The sequence below is a fragment of the Plectropomus leopardus genome, chromosome 10, assembly GCF_026936395.1.
Source record: "Plectropomus leopardus strain MGB_pleo_1.0 chromosome 10, ASM2693639v1, whole genome shotgun sequence".
Lineage (NCBI taxonomy): Eukaryota > Metazoa > Chordata > Actinopteri > Perciformes > Serranidae > Plectropomus > Plectropomus leopardus.
Genome location: NC_142185.1, coordinates 29,916,665 through 29,934,760, shown reverse-complemented (window position 1 = coordinate 29,934,760; position 18,096 = coordinate 29,916,665). Strand labels below are relative to the sequence as shown.

Below are 18,096 nucleotides of genomic sequence, written 5' to 3'. Positions count from 1 at the left end.
AACCGGACTCTTATTTCAGTTCCTAACACCCTGCTTTTCTTCTTTTTTTGATTTTTTTTTCTTTTTACCATTTTGGAAAGAAAAAAACTCACCTGGGGCATTCAGGTGGACTCAGCCCCGTTCTCCGCAGTGGAGAAGATTTATTTTGTTGTCTGTGGCAATCTATACACACATTTGTGTTTATTCCTCTTGTTGTTGTTGTTGTTGTTTTTCTGCCTTGTTAATTATTATTTTATTTTACGGACAAAGTTGGATTTTGTTTCCTCCTCCATGTTGATTTTGTTTATTATGTCAGCAGTTCACTGTACAAAGTTAATTTCAACTGAGGCTCTAGAACATTCCTGTTAAAAAAAATCCCTTTTGCACTATTTAAGATGAGAAAAAATATGAATGAAGTCAGGCTGTGCAATATGTTGCGTTTAATGGCAACGGTCAGCATTGTACTGTTGGTAGTCTAATAATAATGATTTTAAATGTATTTTAAATTTGTAAAATAAACCTTTTGGACTTGAGCATGAGTTAGCAAAGCGACGTGAAGGTGAAGTTGTTTTGTTCTGCGTTAGGCTGAAGGTGATTGTAGTTTTTAATATTTGTAAATAAACTACAACAGCAAATGTTAAACTGAGCGGTCTGCCTGCTTCTGTGTACACTGTCATACTAAAAGAAAGATTTAATAGGCTTAGAAGGAAGCAGCCTAGTTGCAAACAAATATGTTGGTATTGTACTTTATTGCAAACCTTGGATAAGTTCCATTTGTTTTATATGTACCGTATCTATGTTTCTAAATTGATGTAGTTGACTTGACTGAATGAGCTGTCTCATTGGTAGGTGGAGTGGGTGATGGTTTGAGACCAGCAAACCATAAGACCGGTTGTTTTTTAGCAAGTCATAGTTGTGTTTCCAGCTTTATTTTAGGTGCCAAATGTGGGGTTTTCTTAGTGACCTGTCACTTTTTATTTAACTTTTTTTTGTGAGTATAGTGCCACAAAAAGCTATTTTATTTAATGGAGACATTGCTGCATTTTCATATGGGATTGTGTTCCCAAAAGCAGGAATTATATGGTCAAAACATGATGTTTTCCAAACCATAGCCAAGTGCTTTTTGTACTTAAACCTAACCACACGTTAACACAGTACAGCTGAAACAAAGTACAATGTATCCTCACATAATAACGCACACATTTAAGAAATCTGTGGTATGCAGAAACAATGCCAACATTTTTCCTGAGTAATGACGAGAAGGAAGACAGCAGAAATTCACTCACAAAACTATCATTAACGATTTTGAAGGTTATATCATGAGGATCCTCCTTTTCAGGAAATTAGACTTAGTCAAGCGATAACAGGATTTATTTATTGAGAATTGATGTCTATAAAGTGTAAGAGCTCTGAACATTTCTTCACCTAACATTAGAGCAACACGTATACAATTATTCGCTGCACTTTCCCCTGTATGTTTAATTTCAGCTTTATGTATTTGTTATATGTTGTAGTGACATTTATTTTGTTACCTTTTTTGTTTCAGTTTTTACTAACTCAACGGTTTGACACTCCACAGAAGGTACAGACTTGTAATATGAATTCAAAAGTGTAAAAATGATGAGAAATGCAGCTGCTTTGTGGTGTAATTTTAGCTTTGCAAAAGAAACGATGTAAGGCTGTAAAAAATGTTCTTTAAAGTGTTGACCACTATAAACTTCTTTTTTATTTATGAATTGACAAAAATTGTGTGAGTAATGGCACTAAAAAACTGCCTCCAAGTTTTTCTACTGGTTTGACAAAGTAGCCCCAAGTAATGGTTAATATGATCTATGATATAACATACGACACTTAAAAAGTAATATTATTTAGACAGTTATATACATTTTTCAATAACTGTGGAGGATTCTTTCATCCTCTACTTTTTAGTCAAAAGAAAGGAGTTTGGCCGCAAGTCTTGTCACTGCTCATGTTCAAGAGTAAATGAGTTAACATAAATTAACATAAATTATTTCTGAGTCAACAGGAGGCACAAGCGTGCTGAATTGCCGGTGTGATTATTGAAAACAAGTTACAGTGTTGTTTCTGTACAGATTTTATCACTGTTTGTCTCACGTTTCTCTGTCGCTCTTTCCTCCAGTCTAACTTTATTTCTGTCTCAATAAAGTCAGACCACTGTACTCTGTCACTCTGTCCTTCCTCTCCTGAGTTTGGCTGCAGCTTCAGGCAACATTGACTCTGTCAGGACCCTCTGCCATTACACACAAGGACGCCAACAGACGTACTGACAAACATAATAGAAACCCCAGCATCTATGGTAACACAGAAAAGAAATATCCTTTGATTTAATACATCATACGTAATTCTGGTGTCTCTCCAGGTCCATATTGGCTTGATCTTTATGGATACAAAGAAAACACAAAGATGAGAAGTGAGACAGAAAATAAGTTATGCATCATTAGGATAAAACATGACATCACACACACATCTCGACCGTTTGACAGCTACGGAGGGTTAAAAATAAATAAATTAAAAAAAGCTACAGAGGATAAAAAATAAATAAATAAAAGCTACAGTGGGTAAAAAAAAATAAATAAAAGCTACAGAGGGTAAAAATACTTAAAAAAATAAATAAAAGCTACAGAGGGTAAAAATACTTAAAAAAAAAAAAAAAAGCTATAGAGGGTAAAAAATAAATAATAAAAATGTTTACAGAGGGTAAAAGCATTTTTTGAAAAAAGCTAGAGGGTAAAAATTTAAAAAAAAAAAAAAAAAAGCTTCAGAGGGTCCCTGAGAGAGTCGAGACCTGACAGCCACGTTGCCTCTGCAGCCAGACTGAGCTGGACTCCGCTGAGCTTCTCTCTGATTGGCTGGTTGATGTTTCTCGTTCCTGTACCGTACAGGAAGTCTTTGTCATGGAACACACTGCGTGCCAGGAAGCGCGCTGAAGCCAAGGACGGCTCATTGGTGGGGGTCCGAGGCCAGGAGAATGGCCTCCTCCGTAAGCCCAAAGAAACCACACCCCCTCCAACGCTCGCCTCCCCCGCCACCAGGGCGAAGGGCAAAGTGAGTAACGCAGGCCGACGGCGCACGCTGGTGATGTCATATGTGTGTGCCGAATTCCCTCACCTGCCCCCACTTGGTTTTTTATTTTTCTTCCTAACCCGTGGTGTGTGCGCGCATGTGTGTGTGCAGACCTACAAACACACACAGTCGTTGCTGTGTCTCTTTTTGACTCCAGCGGTGGTTCTCAACCTGCAGCAACTTTTATGGACCGTGCTTCGTTCAGTATGTTTTTCATTTATGGATCAGGTAGTGAACTAAAGCACTGATTGGCTAATAAGCAAACCATGACTTAAGGCTGAGGCATAACTTAAATTAGTTTTGTATCAAGTAGAGCCTAAATTAATTTATATTAATTTATTTCTTTTATTATGGGTAATGTAGCAGTAGGGTAAAGTGCCTGTTCAGACCAAAAACTGGCAGAACAAAATTAATTTGTAGTGTAAAATATATGATCCTGGAAGTTTGGTGACAAATGCAGCATTTCCACTGCATGGTACGGCACGACTCGACTTTCTTGGAACCGTTCTGTTTTGGTTTTCCATTGGCAAAAGTTGCATGTACCTTTTACTTTTTTTAGTACCACCATTACTGCGATTCCAAGTGAGCTGTGGACCACTGATTGTTCAAAACCAATTACCACTAAAACAGCCGATTGTCGAGCTAGCATCAGTAGGGACTGCAACTTTTTTGTTTTATACAACCGCAGAACAAAGCGCAGACATTATTGTTGATAAAAGGATGATGTCAGGGCAGCTGAGAATCTTGTCAAAATACCTCACTTCTGACTCAAATACATAAATAAAAAATCAGGCTACAGTGCAGGGTTTTGTGTTCAAAAGTTCAAAGACAGTAAATCTACCAATCACGACAATTCCACTGCAGTGAAATGATTCCAATTCAAATAATCATGTTATAAATGCTGGTGTCTACAGACCCTGAGATTTAAGTTGGCTGGGTACCACTTAAATATAACTGAAAAACTAATTATGTAAGTGAAAGTGACATACAAAATATTTGATGGGTTGAGAACCACTAGAGAAGAACACTGCAAGTTTTATTTAAACCTTTTGTTTTAACCCCAAACCCTCAAATGCACTGACTTGAAAATAAAGTCTTATTTTCTTTTTGTGTTGTGATTTATTTCTCCCTCCCTGTGCATGGTTAGAGGTAGAATTTGCCAATGTATTGATTTAAGTTTGAATTTGTTTTTTACTCTGCTGTGCTAACCAGTGTTTTCTGTAGCAGTGGACTAACATTATAAAGCACACCAGCAAGTGTTTTTTTGTGTATCGTGGTAACAGAGTGGATAGATGTGAGTTGTCATGTTTATAGTCACATGAAGATAATTTACTGTATCACTTCTTTTTATGTTTCCCTGTTTTATACATGTATGTAAAACATGAATTACTTCTGCTCAGCATCCAGCCTGAAAGAGTTTCTACATGAAGGCAGTGAATAGTTATTTAAAGGGATAGTTTGGATTTTTTTTTCGCAAACACTGACTATACATAAGTATCTCATGCAGCCCCACGTCAAAAATCCCAAAACTATCACTTTCATAAAGTATGATGAGATCTAAAGTTTGTGTAAGTCTGGATCGGGACAACCTCACTTAAACATGACATTTGGAGTCATCTCTGGGTTTAATATCTTTGCTTTTTATTTGTATCAATATAAGAAATGTGATTATTTATGAACATGGATCCTGCCTGCTGCTGAGTGCAAGACAAAATTTAGATCCTAGACTATAAAGCGCCATCAACACCAAGAAAATTACTACAACAGTAGCGACACCCATGTGAGCATCCACGTTGGGTTTTTGGCGGTTTTCACACTACATGACTGACAAGCAACAGGGTTCACACACTGCAGGATCTTTTGTGTAATCATCAAAGTCTAAAAGTGACAAAACAGAGTTCAGAGCAAGTTAGTAGGCAGATAACTTACGGTAACGTTGAGTGCAATAGTCCACCTTCCACCTTCTCTCTCTAAATCACACACACTCACTTGAAAAGCCCCCCAGTGCTGTTTGTCTCTGTCCTCAACCCATTATTAGTGCTCTCATTTGCTGTAGCTCACTGACAAGCTCCCCATTTATTAAGCATATTAAATATCTGGGGATTGACTGCAATGCATCAACAGGCCTTTCAGCTCCTGTTTCACACGCAACACTTGAGAGCGGATTTGCGAGTGTCAAGCCAATGCTGATTTGCCTCTGATCTGGGCATTTTGTTCAGGATTTCCAAAAGCTTTTGCCGAGCGGAAAATAAAGGCTAAAGTCACGTGGTGTAAACTAGGCACCAGACAAATGATTGAAGGGACTGTGACATCAACATTGGCATTTTGATGCCCAGAAATAGACTTACCTTTTTGCTGCCATTTCTGCATTTTAAAGAATCACATTTTTTAAATTTTATTTTGATTTATTTATTTATTATGATGGGTTTTTTGTTTTTGTTTTTGTTTTGTTTTTTACTTGCAATTGGCTTTTAAGAGGCTAATTGTGTTTCTAGATATGATAAAGAATTTTCTTGGAGTTGCGTATAGTGGCCATTACAGTTAACAGCGCTTCTGCATTGACTTTAACATTTAGCAATGGTTGATTTCTGCTTGGTAAAATTGTTGGATATGCCATTCTGCTTAAGAAAAGAAGGATTATGTATATAGAGAGAACGAGGGAGCAGTGACGTTAAAGCTAAACATGACTGAACAGCTTTCAGGTGAGTATCAGTGTGCAGAGCACAGAAGCCCCTTCAGCAGCCAAGATTAAAGCCACAGAGTAATAAACACACGTACTCCCAATATTTTTTTAATCCTCCTCACTTCCCTTTCTCCTCATCTTGAATTTGCTCCTCTCATTTTTGCTATGAATGTTCTTCCTCTGCTCTTTCCTCCTCTTTTGCCTCCCTTCCTTGGAGCTTTGTTCACTCCTCTATTTCCCTTCTGTTTTTCCGTATTTCCTCTCCCATTCTCTTGTTCTTCACTTCCATTATTCCAAATTTCTTTGTTGTCCTCGCTTCCTTGTTGATGTTTCCTTAACCCTTACCCCTCCTTTAAACCCCACGTCTCACCCTCTCCTCTCCGGTTCTTCGACTCTCCTCTTCCTCCTCCGTTCTGCTCCAGGACGTTCACACTTCAGATGAGTCAGACTGTGATGATGACCTTGACCCAAAAACAGGCATGGAGGTATGCACACACCTGTTTTTATTGCTTTCTTTTGTTCTTTCTGTCTTGTTTCTTTGTTTTTCTTCTTTGTTTGTTCATTTAAAAAAGTCTCAGTGGAGTTTCCTTTATCAAAATTATCTTCAAAAATATCTAAAAAAAAAAGTGGAAAATAGCAGAGAAATATATTATGTTTGTGTGGACAGAAAACATGAAATATATTGTTGGTTTTGTCCTTTTAAATATTATAACATGCTTTTGTGTTGTTCTTGAAATTGTATTTTTGTTATGTCTTGAAAAACTTAGCCTCCTCAAACTTTTAACTTTGACCGTATCTGTTTTTCAGCTTCTTAACCCGAACTTCATCCAGGAAGGTAAGAGACACATGAAGCAGTCTGAGTCAGCTTATCGTCCAATATATTAGTAGTTGTGATATGATGGGAAAGAATAACACCATGTTCACCAACCATTGGACCCCTCTGTTTGCCTTTGCCACTATCTGAAGGACACATTTTTCAAATTTAAATTGCATGATAAATGTAATGATTTAATGTCTTTTTTTAAACTATGAGTAGAAAACTGTCTGATTTAGTGATGTGTTTTCTGTGTGCAGTGGCTCCAGAGTTCCTCAACCCTCTGTCAGACGTGGTGTGTGCGTTCGGAGAGACTGTGGTCCTCTGCTGTAAAGTCTGTGGACGACCCAAACCCACAGTCACCCTGAAGGGCCCCGACCAGAACCCAGTGACCAGCAACAGCCGCTTCACCATAGACATCAGGTAACACAGAGTTCACGTGTGCATACATGTGCGGTTTCCTTTGTTTTGCACCGACTGACATCACTTTATATCTGCCTTCCTCCCATCTTCCCTCTCATATTTTTTCTACTCTCTCGTCATTTTCACGTTCCTCTTCCTTCTTATCTCCAGGGATACAGGTGACATCTTGTTGAAGATCTGTAATCTGATGCCTCAGGACACTGGCATCTACACCTGCGTTGCCGTGAACGACCACGGGTCTGCTTCCTCCTCCGCCTCCATTAAAGTGCAAGGTAACACTCCTGGATTTCATTTCACTGAAAATAGCAACTCAAGTCAGTGATAGACAAAGGTGTAATGGTACAGAAAGATTTTGCTTTCGATTTTTACACCTTCTGTAACCGCGATGTTAAACAGCTTCTTAACAGAACACATGCTGTGGTTTGTCGAGTGCGTTTATGTTTATTTTGTCTCATGCAGGTATCCCAGCAGCCCCTGGGAGACCGGTGGCCCAGGAGGCCAGCAGCACAGCGGTGATGATCCACTGGCCTCCTCCGGCTTCATCCGCTCACTGTGCCGTCAGCAGCTACACTGTGGAGTACAGACAGGAAGGTGCGTGCGTGTGTGCGTGCCTGCGTGCGTGTGCATGCGTGTGTGTGTATATGCATGTATTTTTTCCTTTGAAATGTTTAAAATGACTCAACTTTTCTCCTCTCTCCCCCTCAGACTCGTTGCTATGGCAGCAGGTGGCCAGCAGCAGAGAGGAGTGTGTTCAGATCGACGCTCTGATCCCCGGAGGTCACTATCAGTTCAGAGTGCGAGCCTCCAACCGCTGGGGGCTCGGCCCGCCATCGGAGCCCTCAAATATGGTCACGCTGCCCAGCAGCAGTAAGTGTGCACACAAACTGTTTCACACTCTATTTTCATCTTCAAAGAAATAGTTCAACATTTTTGGAAATGATGTTTTTTTTTCTGTCCAAGAGTGTAATGTAGACATGATTACAGAAGAATGTTAGGGCCTCGCATTAGGGATTTCTTTTTTTTTTTTGCATTTCAAAGAGTAAAATCAAAATGGCGGAAAAAAAGAGTTGAACTTTCTTATGCACCAGGCATTAGAAAAAATAAACTTACAGAGCCCCTGAACTTCTGAGTTTGTCATTCTCTCACATCTTATTGTATCGTATCTTATCTCCCGCGTCCATAGTTTGTTAGACAAAAGTAAAACTAAATTCCTGCTAGTGTTGAAAATGAAAACTTTCTCTGTGCAGACTCTGGCTATGATGGAACAGGCATCCAGTGGAAAGAAAACTTTGAGTCGACTTTCTCTGAGATCTGTGAGATTGGAAGGTAAACAATTCACAGACTTTCAAAATAATGTCCTTCACAACCCAAAACCTGATTTCCAGTCCGAAAGTTTTGTGTTTTTTAAATTCAGCCTTTCCTGTCTTTTTGTGCTCTCTCTCTTCTTAAAAGGGGACGATTCTCAGTGGTGAGAAAATGTCTCAACAAGTCCACAAAGAAAGAGGTACGGCTTCTCTGACAGACTGATCTGTTGTGTTGTTTTGTCTTTCAGTCTGCCGTTAAATGTTGCTTTCATTTTGTTCAGGTTGCGGTTAAGTTTGTGAGTAAGAAGATGCAGAAGAAGGAGCAGGTGGCTCATGAGGCGGACGTCCTCCGACACGTACAGCATCACCAGCTGGTGGCGTTGTTGGACACATACGAGTCTCCAACCTCTCTGATGCTGATCCTGGAGCTGTAAGTTTGACTAAACTAAGAAAAATGAAAACTAACTGAGCAAGCGCACTGCTGGCGGAGTGGCTGACTTCCTGTTTAGCCCTCTGCTAACTTGAATGAGGATGAATTGATTTAATTGTGCAGCTCGTCGGGAATTTCTAAATGTATTTAAACTTAATGGCTCAAATTCTGAAAATTAAATTAGTCATTTCATGGTGATTGTGACGATCAAGAAAATATATCCCCTGGTGTACAGGTGTCTTTTTCCCACTGTTAGTCTGTGGTTTAAAAAATAAAAAAATCTTTTAGTGCCAAATTGCATCATGTGACGGACCCAGAAGTTGAAGTAATGCGGTTTGGCCACAATGTCAAATTGGCTTCAAAGCATTAGCTAGCTGGCATTATCTAAATTTGATAAACTGTGATTGTCTGTGTGTGTGTCAGGCTGGAAGATGGTCGTTTGCTCGATTACCTTGTCGCCCACGATGAGTTGATGGAGGAGAAGGTGGCGTTCTTCATCAGAGAGACACTTGAGGCCCTGCAGCACCTTCACACCTGTAGAGTAGCACACCTGGATCTGAAGGTGAGAACCACGCATGTCTGTGCGCTCGATAATTGAAAACTTTTTAAGTCTTAATTATGTGCATTTGTGCTTTGAAAATGTACACATGTTCTCTTTATGATGCATGTCCATTTTTTTGTCATATTTTAAGGATTTATATCAGAATTCATGGTATACTATGCAGGAATGGTGAAATCACTGTATGTAAACAGTATCACCAGAGAACCCCAGTTTCGCTCTGCTTGGTGTCACCTTATGATTTTTTAGGCGCTGTGTCCACGTAGCTTCCTCTTAATCGTGTGCTGCTGACGGTCTCACACCTGCTTGCTATGTTTTTGCTTTAATGTCCCGATCTTACATGGTACATAGTTCAAGTGGGTCATAAGTGATGGTTTAAAAGGATCATTTTTGTATAAGACTACATGTTTTTTTAAAGAAAACCCTGCACAGTTTATCACCAAATCATTCACTTCCATCTGTTGCTGAATCTGTTTCTCTCTCCTGCAGCCTGAGAACATCATGGTGGACCTCCACACCCCGACTCCGGGCATTAAGCTCATCGACCTCGGCGATGCCGTCCAGCTGTCCGCCCACCGCCGCTACGTCCACCTCCTACTCGGAAACCCAGAGTTCGCTGCACCTGAGCTCATCCGTGGGACTCCGGTCTCTGTCGCTACAGACGTGTGGAGCATCGGCGTTCTGGCCTACGTGATGCTCAGCGGCGTCTCCCCATTTCTGGATGAATCCCCAGAAGAAACCTGCGTCAATATCTGCCGCCTGGACTTCTGCTTCCCGGATGAGTACTTCCGCGATGTGAGCCAGGCTGCAAGGGACTTTGTGTCCTCGGTGCTGCAGCAGGATCCCAGGAAGAGGCCGAGCGCTACTTCCTGTCTGCAGCACCCGTGGGTGGGCCGCGGGGGTGCACACGGCGGGGAGTACTCCAAGACGCCCCTGGACACGACGCGGTTGGCCACATTCATTGACCGAAGGAGACAGCTGCATGACGTTCGGCCCATCACCAATATCAAAGGGCTGGTGAGCAGCAGCATGGGCAACACACTGTGACGGAGACGAGCTCTGAGTGTCGATAACAACGTGACCACCAGGGTACCACGATAACATTACAGTACACTTTAAGCATTTAATTCTCCTTAGTATTTATTAATGTGTGAGTGATAGAGGTGCCTGAATCCTTCCAGTGGTGCCAGATTTACTTCCTGCTAACAGGACCTCTCTGTCACCACCAGACCAAACTTCTAAGCAGAAAAATTATTTGAAATTTATTGCTGTATGATATTTAAGTACTGACTAACACTTCATGTGATCTTTGTTCACCGAGTATCAACCATTACATATGAAGCAGGTCCCATAAACTGCCTAAAACACCCCAAAAGAACCCAAAGACATTACCTCAAAGTTGAAAAAAAATGAGCATTTAGGAAACACACTGTGAGCTGGCGTAATGACAACATGTTAGTTTATATTTGTAGTGTTTATTTTTCCAGGGATAGATGATATATTGGAGGCGAGAGCCCGTCAGGAGCTAATCTAATCTAGGATCTTTGTTCAGGATCACTGAGTCCTGCAGGACTCGCTGTGAGGCATTTTACCACCGTGGCTAAGCTACCATGCCTCAGATAATATAACTAAATATTTTTAAAACGCTTTTTGATTTTCTACAGTGATGTTTTGCTTGACCAGTGAGTAGGCGGGTTTCCATTACGGATTTGCTCAAAACATAAGCTTTTTTTAAAAAAATGTCACTAAAACACAATTGCAATATGACTGTGTTTCCATTGAGTGATATTTTGCAACTTCTCCTCTCACAATAACATTTCAAAAAGCACGGCGATGGAAGTTCAAAACATCAGCAGGTTTATTTTAATGCAGCCACCGCACTAGCTGTCATTTTTTCCATCTGAAGGCAGCATATGTGTGTTATGTGAGTGATAATGGAAAGGCAAGCCCTTTATATATGTTGGAGCGGCCACGTATGAGGGATTTCTGGGAGGTGATAGTCCACAATTTCACAGAGGAATTGTGGATTCAAAACTTCCAGATAATCCACTAAACTTTTGAAGTTATGTGATGCAATAACACCTCTTGTGGCGCCTGCTGCATCATGCCCGAGGGATTGCCTGAAATACCAACACATGCGAGCATAAACATTTTTTTGTGGTAAATGGACGATTTTCCAAAAATGTATGTGTTTCTATTAGACGCATTTTATATTCGCAATTTTGATTTGCACAATTTTAGGGTTAATGGAAACCCGCCTAGTGACATCATTCAGTGGTCAGTTGCAAAAATGGTAACACACTGTGACAAAACTGCTAATGATGCATTTGTGTTCATCTAATCTGATTTGAATTAACGACACAAAGAAACTCTAACAGAGGATTTAAAGGGACAGTTCACCCCAAAATCAAATTTACATTCATTTCCTCTCACGTGTAGTGCTATTGTGGACTGAAAAACAGATTTTCTTTTGGTGCTTTGAATTATATTGTTACACAGATTCATCATATTGGAGAGAATGCATGGCCGATATTTCCAACACTTGGCAAAAACAATCTAAAATGTAAATAGCACTAGAGGTTAAAGGAAATATATACATTTTTTGTTTTCAAAGTGAATCTGACTGATCACACCAGTAGCTTTTTAATGATGTTGTTCTCATCCTGGATCAATGTCTCGCTCAAGAGCACTTTGACAGGATTCCTAGAGTTTGAGTATTGATCCTGAGACTGTCCATGCATATAACACATAGCAGCTACAGTAACAAAGAAGTTTGGCAATTTTGAAATAGTAACTTTGAAGAACAATGTGAAGGTCAGTTTTAGCAGAGCCGTCAATAAAACTTAATGAATGAAACCCGGGGGTGAAAAGCAGACTTTTCACTCAGGGGTACGGCTGTTGAATATAAATTTATGGTGATCATTATCTGAGGAGGGGAACTTAAATTTGTCCACACTATACTGAAGTATAAATTGATTTGCTCGTCCAAATCACTGGTGGGAAGTCATCTCCACACAGGACATAATCATTAAAAAAGGTGCCTCCTAAATGTCAGAAAGCAAAAGAAAATCTCAACTTTAAAGGGATGTTTAACTCTTCCTGTCCATTTAGTATGAAGCCTAACAGACCACTTAAGTCCCCACAGAGGATTTCTGGATAGCATTTCATGTACATTAACAATTGTAGCTGCAATTTAAACCACCAACGTTTCCTGGACTGGATGCACTGAATCTCGCTACGATATACCTTTAATTTATTTAATATTTATTTAAGTCAGGACTGAGGTTGAGATTGAAATTTTGCAGTGGTGACCAGGAGCAGTCTGGTGTCGAGATTTAGAGACGACTAAATCAAACCGAAGTCACTGAACAGCTGCTGGACTGTGCAGCGGCAGCAGAGTTTACGTTGTGAATAGCGTCGTAATGAACTGCTGGAGTTTACATGAAACCACTGACTCTTCTAAACTGGACTGAACTACAGTGAACTGGGTTTAAATGGATGGACGGAGGTGAAAGTGAAAAAGGAAATCACTGAATGAACTTGTAGAGCGAAAACACTGGACCTCACAGGATCACAGCGAAGGCACGACGGAGACTCAAACCCTTCCTAGATGAAAATCTGTTGGTATCACTGTTTACAAATACTTTGTCCAAAAATAATGCTTAGATAGTTTACAAAAAAAAGTAGAATAATCAGGGAAAACCTGCATGTAAATTCACCAGGGACGGTTTAGAAATCAGGTTAGAAATCTGTGACATTTGGTGTGAAGGGTGGGAAACGAACTCCACCCTGAAAACTTTTCTGTTTGTACATTTGTCCAGCAGCCGCAGTGGCGAGTAACCAACCATAGTGTTTGGGCCTCATTCTCATTTGTCGTGTAAAATAGTTCACGTGGCTGCAGAGTCAGTCTCAGATTTAGACAGAAGTGTCCATTTACTGTCTTGTTTCTAATGAAGAATGTAAAACAAAAAAAAGTAGAATGTGTTTCTGCCGTCGCAAGTGCTGTCCTCTGCTTTCACCAAACGCTTTCACAACCCTCCCCTCTCACCATTTGGCATCCCCAACTCCTCCCCGCGAGCATTTAGCGTACGACAATAGCAAGCATTTATTTTCATGCAGCCGGGGATGCAGAATGGTGCAAATGTAATCAAGCCACCTTTGCTCTGTAGAGGCAACTTTCACCTGTTTGGTGTCTAGAACAACAACATCTGTGCAAATCTGCAAAGTGTCATTGTTTGTGTTTATCAGTGCAGCTGTAACCAGATCCATTCAGGTACCAGTGAAGCAGCAGAGTTCGGCTGTTTCGTCTCAGTTTCATCTTCTCAGCAGGGACTCTGGATCAAGTTGGAAACACAAGATTTCTCTATCCTGAGGGATCAGAGGTACAATTATCTCACCATCAGGCATGGTAACATGTTTTCTTTTCTCCTCCTAATACACAGAACAGCTCTCTGTTAAGTGGTTAAAATAAATATGATAATAAAGTACCTGCAGTTAGCTGCTAACAGTACCAACTAACTAGCTGATGTTAAATGCTGTTGACAACATTCATGCTAAAACCATTGGTCCATTAAAACAAAAGCAAAAAATAGATAGCATAATCCATATTTATCATCATCTCGCTCTTTTCTATGGAGGCTCAGACTGCTCAGAATCAGAGACTTTTTTTTTCTTAATTATTAAATAAAGACAACTTGTGTTATTTCTGTGGACTGCTGCAGGACCAAACCTATCATAAGTTGCATAAAGCTTGTTTATATCTCAACATTTTGAAGATATTGAACAATGAGTTTCAAAAGGGGCATGGCTCAGTGCGTAAATAGACCTAACCCCATTACTGTTGGGCCAATCATGACGAAACTTTCAGGATTTGTCCACATAAGTACTCGAAACATACCCTGAAAATGTCATTCATATCAACTACCGGGGAGTGCAACAAATGCAAAAACAAAAAAAAGTTTCACACAAATTAGACTATAAATCAGAAGATCTTTGTCCAAACATTAAAAAAAATCAAATTTGTGACATTTTGTCTAAACATCACCAAACTCCAAAGATATTTTTAATTTAGTTGTTAAAACCACAGACTGTACAAATAACAAATGCAGCTGCCGTGAAGTCACTCATCGGTTTGTGTACTCGCAGTTTTAGATCTCTAAACACGCTACAGGTCTGTCTCTGCTGGTTTCCTTTATCTTTTAAAGAGCTCCTCATCTCCTCTTTGTTTAGTCTGTGCTCTGTGTTCCCGTGTTTTAGCCTAGCACTCAGGGTCTTCATGAGGTATAAGCCAGCCTTTAAAACACATCATATTTCAGCAAATCAGAATATTTAAGCTTTACTGAGGTCTGTATTTCATTCTTGTCATAAAGTTGTGAATAGTTTCCTGTAAAGATGACGTTTATCTTTAGCCTCTGGAGTTAGATTTTCTTTTCTTCTAAGCCTCAGTCTGCCCATCTTATTTAACTGACAATGGAAATTTAAAAATCTATCATGCAGTAGTCATGTACAGAATGTAAAATAATCCCAGTACAGCTTCACCCTGCAGTCTGACCCCGGACAGCAGCAGAGGATTAACTCTCTGGAGAGCAGAGCTGATCTGATGTCTAAAAATGAAGTCTTCAAGTCAAATTTTAGTGAGTCAAAGAAAGACCCTTTATTCACATTTTGTCTTTATGAGGGTACACCATATTTAGAAGCATCTTAAGTCTTCAGTGTGTAGATAAAACTCGGTGTCCTTCCAGTCAGTTTCTAGACCTTTTCTAAGCAGGCTGAAATTCACACCTGTTTTTCATGTGTTTTGGACCCATTTCATAATGGCCCCTTTTGAAACGGGTCACTGCAGATATCACATTATTGGATTATTGGATTATTGGATTGGAACAACTGAATCCATAATGTGTGCATCTCTTTTATGTCGCAGCTGATAAAGATGGAGTTAATTTTAACCACTTTATAAACTGCTGAACAGCTTTTGAATTTCCCCTCTGGTGATTGATAAAGTCTTATTTCATCCAAACTTAAAATTTATTTAACTGTTTTTTATCATTAATCTGCAACCCAATCACCCCCCCAAAAAAATTGCATTGTAATGTAAGGTTTTCTGCAAACCATTGATATGTTACATTTGCACTTTATTACATAGTGGATACATTGAAACTTTACATTTTGATATTGCTGTGGTTAATGTGGTGGGATTTGGGCACAAAAACCACCTTGTTATCGTCAGGAAAATATCCTGTTTAGAGCAGTTTTGCTATTTGTTGCTTTTAAACAGTTATTTGTCTTCAGTTTGGAAAGGCTTCTCACCTAGGTGTCAAAAAAAAAGTCAGCTTATATAAAACGTCACTTTAGAAATGTTGAAATAATACATATGAAACATGCAAATATAACATATCTGTGGTTTGCTGAAATGCAATTCCAACATTTTCTTTTGGTGACTGCACTGTAATCTAAATCCATAAAATAACATGTAATTTAAATTATTAAATAAATGCAGTGAAGTAAAAGTACAATATTTGCCTCTAACTGCAGTAGAACAGAATGACGTGCGGACAGCTGATTAGTGTCACTGTGTTATTAAACCCTTTAATCAGACGTTTTTTTGTCGTGGACAGATCTTCTTCTCCTCAGAGTTAATCTTCAGGCTGGCTGTCCTGGTGTCCATTCAATCCCATAATGCATCTGTCATGGCTTGGTGAGCCGCGTAGCACTGTGGTGGCTCCACCCTGTTGAATGCAAGCCTGTGCTGTATCCTGATGTTGTTCATGCTGAGCTTTGTCCACAGAGAAACAACGTTATGGCTTCATGTTGCTGTGCAGCGGCGCTCTTCTGTAAAGGCTGCCTCTTCTTACTCCATCCAACCTGCTGGTTTGTTACTCTTTACTAATAAAGAACCTGCTTGTTTCTATTTTCTTCTCTTTCCGTCTCTTTCTCTGAAACCTCTTTGTGAAGGGCTTTCTCTGTGTGTTTTCCCCACTGGGTGGTGCTGTAATATTTTAGACTGTGGTTCACCCATAATACCCACAAAAGCATGGGAAGAAGGCAACAAGCAACTGAACAAGAAATGGCCCAAAAAAAGCAAGAAATTTGTATAAAAATGGCAAGAAAATTACTTATACTAATAAAAACCAAAAACAAACAAGGAAATGTTATGTATATTCTTTTGTTTGTTTTTGTAACATAATTTAAAAATACAATGATAAGATTTATAAATATTGTCTTCTGTACACTTTTCCCTATTTTTTAAAATTTTATTTTATTTTCTAATATAACTTAAAATCTCTCCCCAGCTAATTTTCAGGTCATTTTCTTGTCACATTTTACAATTTATTTATTTATTTTTTTGCAATTTGCAGGACATTTCTTTAACAAGTTGCTCATTACCTTTTTTACGTGTTTTCAAAAGAAATCAGACTAATTTTCTCAGGTTTCAGATGTTTAAATACTTGTGAAAGGGTTCCGAATGCAGCACAGGAAAACTGATGTCGATCCAGGTGTTAAAGGGTTAAATGTCACAAGTTTCAACAGGTGAAAGCACTGTGTGATTCTTCATTAACTGATTTACTGATCGATTCATTAGCTTTAAGGTAAACTGTGACTCAGACCACTCAGGTTTCTGCAGTTGATCTTTCTGTGACTTTGGCCGATATTTAGAGTTCAGTGAGATTATAGAAAGCTAAATACATTCACATGAACATCGTAAAGCTGCAATAAGCTTCTAGTTTCAACTTGTTATATTTCAGACACAGCTCATATCAAGCCAGCTTTTGCGTCAGCTTGATACATTGCGAGACATCATCAGCTGAGATTGTGGCTGGACAGAATTGTTCACTTTATTATTACGCCACCAGACAGAATTGATTGGTTTTCTTTTATTTTCGTGTCATGCACACAATGTGCCCATCCTTCATGGGTTTGTAAGACACCAAAATTACAGTTGCAGCAGTGAAATAATTCCTTACATTACAAATTATTTTATAGCTCGGCCTAAAACAAAATACTCTGCCTTCTTTCCCAAGCTTGACAAAGGAAATTCGCTACAAAAAAGGTTTGTTTCCTGAAGCACAACTCAAGTTTTTTATCTTCATCCAACCACAGGAAGTGAGGATAAATCGACAACATTTTAGAAGAACGTACATCCCTCAAGTAACATTAAACAGGGCAACAAAACAAAAAATGAACCTCATTCTCAAAATCACCAAGGTCGGTTGGTGTCAGCTCAGGACGCAGCCGGACGCAGCCTGTGCTGTCTGTACGTTACATGACAGAACGTCAGGTTAAAATGCTGTCGGTAACAACATAACATTAGGAGAATGAAGGTCCCCAAACTCAAAGCGCAGGTGGATAGATCCAACAAACCCTGGACTTTTACACGGGAGTCTGGTGTTCGCTTCCTGTCTGAGTGTGATGGTGTTTCTTCACCTTACCGTGTGGCTCTTTTGCTTAAACCTAACCATCTGTGCCAGCATGTACGTTTGTTGACGTCCTGGCGTATATATTTATTTACAAATACAGAGTTTTGCATATTTATCTGATATTCAAGCACTCTTTTTTTTTAACTGTTCTCTCACTGTGTTCATCTTAGTTTTATTTTTTGTAATAGCCCTGTATGTTTCTGTCTCTGACTCGGACTCTCTGTCTCTCTCTCTCTCTCTCTCTCTCTCTCTCTCACACACACACACACACACACACACACACACACACACTCATGCTGCCCTGCTCACAGCTCAAAACAAAATGCTGACCACAGCTACTTTATATTGAAAGCTGAAAACACAACAGAACAGTGTGTGTGTGTGTGTGTGTGTGTGCATGCGCACA

At 39.5% G+C, this 18,096-nt stretch overlaps 1 protein-coding gene across 2 annotated transcripts in view; it reads left to right on the top strand.

The window, feature by feature from the left end:
• kalrna (kalirin RhoGEF kinase a) overlaps window positions 1-12,590 on the top strand; it is a 165,833-nt gene extending 153,243 nt beyond the window's left edge. For both annotated transcript variants that reach the window (XM_088083542.1, XM_088083541.1), the window contains 12 exons: window positions 2,883-3,045; window positions 6,169-6,231; window positions 6,554-6,581; window positions 6,821-6,983; window positions 7,134-7,255; window positions 7,443-7,574; window positions 7,689-7,850; window positions 8,231-8,309; window positions 8,436-8,487; window positions 8,569-8,717; window positions 9,141-9,279; window positions 9,766-12,590. In XM_088083542.1, coding sequence (XP_087939668.1) covers window positions 2,883-3,045; window positions 6,169-6,231; window positions 6,554-6,581; window positions 6,821-6,983; window positions 7,134-7,255; window positions 7,443-7,574; window positions 7,689-7,850; window positions 8,231-8,309; window positions 8,436-8,487; window positions 8,569-8,717; window positions 9,141-9,279; window positions 9,766-10,323 — 1,810 coding nt within the window. In that variant the 3' untranslated portion in view covers window positions 10,324-12,590. The remainder of the gene's footprint in view (window positions 1-2,882; window positions 3,046-6,168; window positions 6,232-6,553; window positions 6,582-6,820; window positions 6,984-7,133; window positions 7,256-7,442; window positions 7,575-7,688; window positions 7,851-8,230; window positions 8,310-8,435; window positions 8,488-8,568; window positions 8,718-9,140; window positions 9,280-9,765) is intronic.
• The last annotated feature ends 5,506 nt before the right edge of the window (window positions 12,591-18,096 follow it).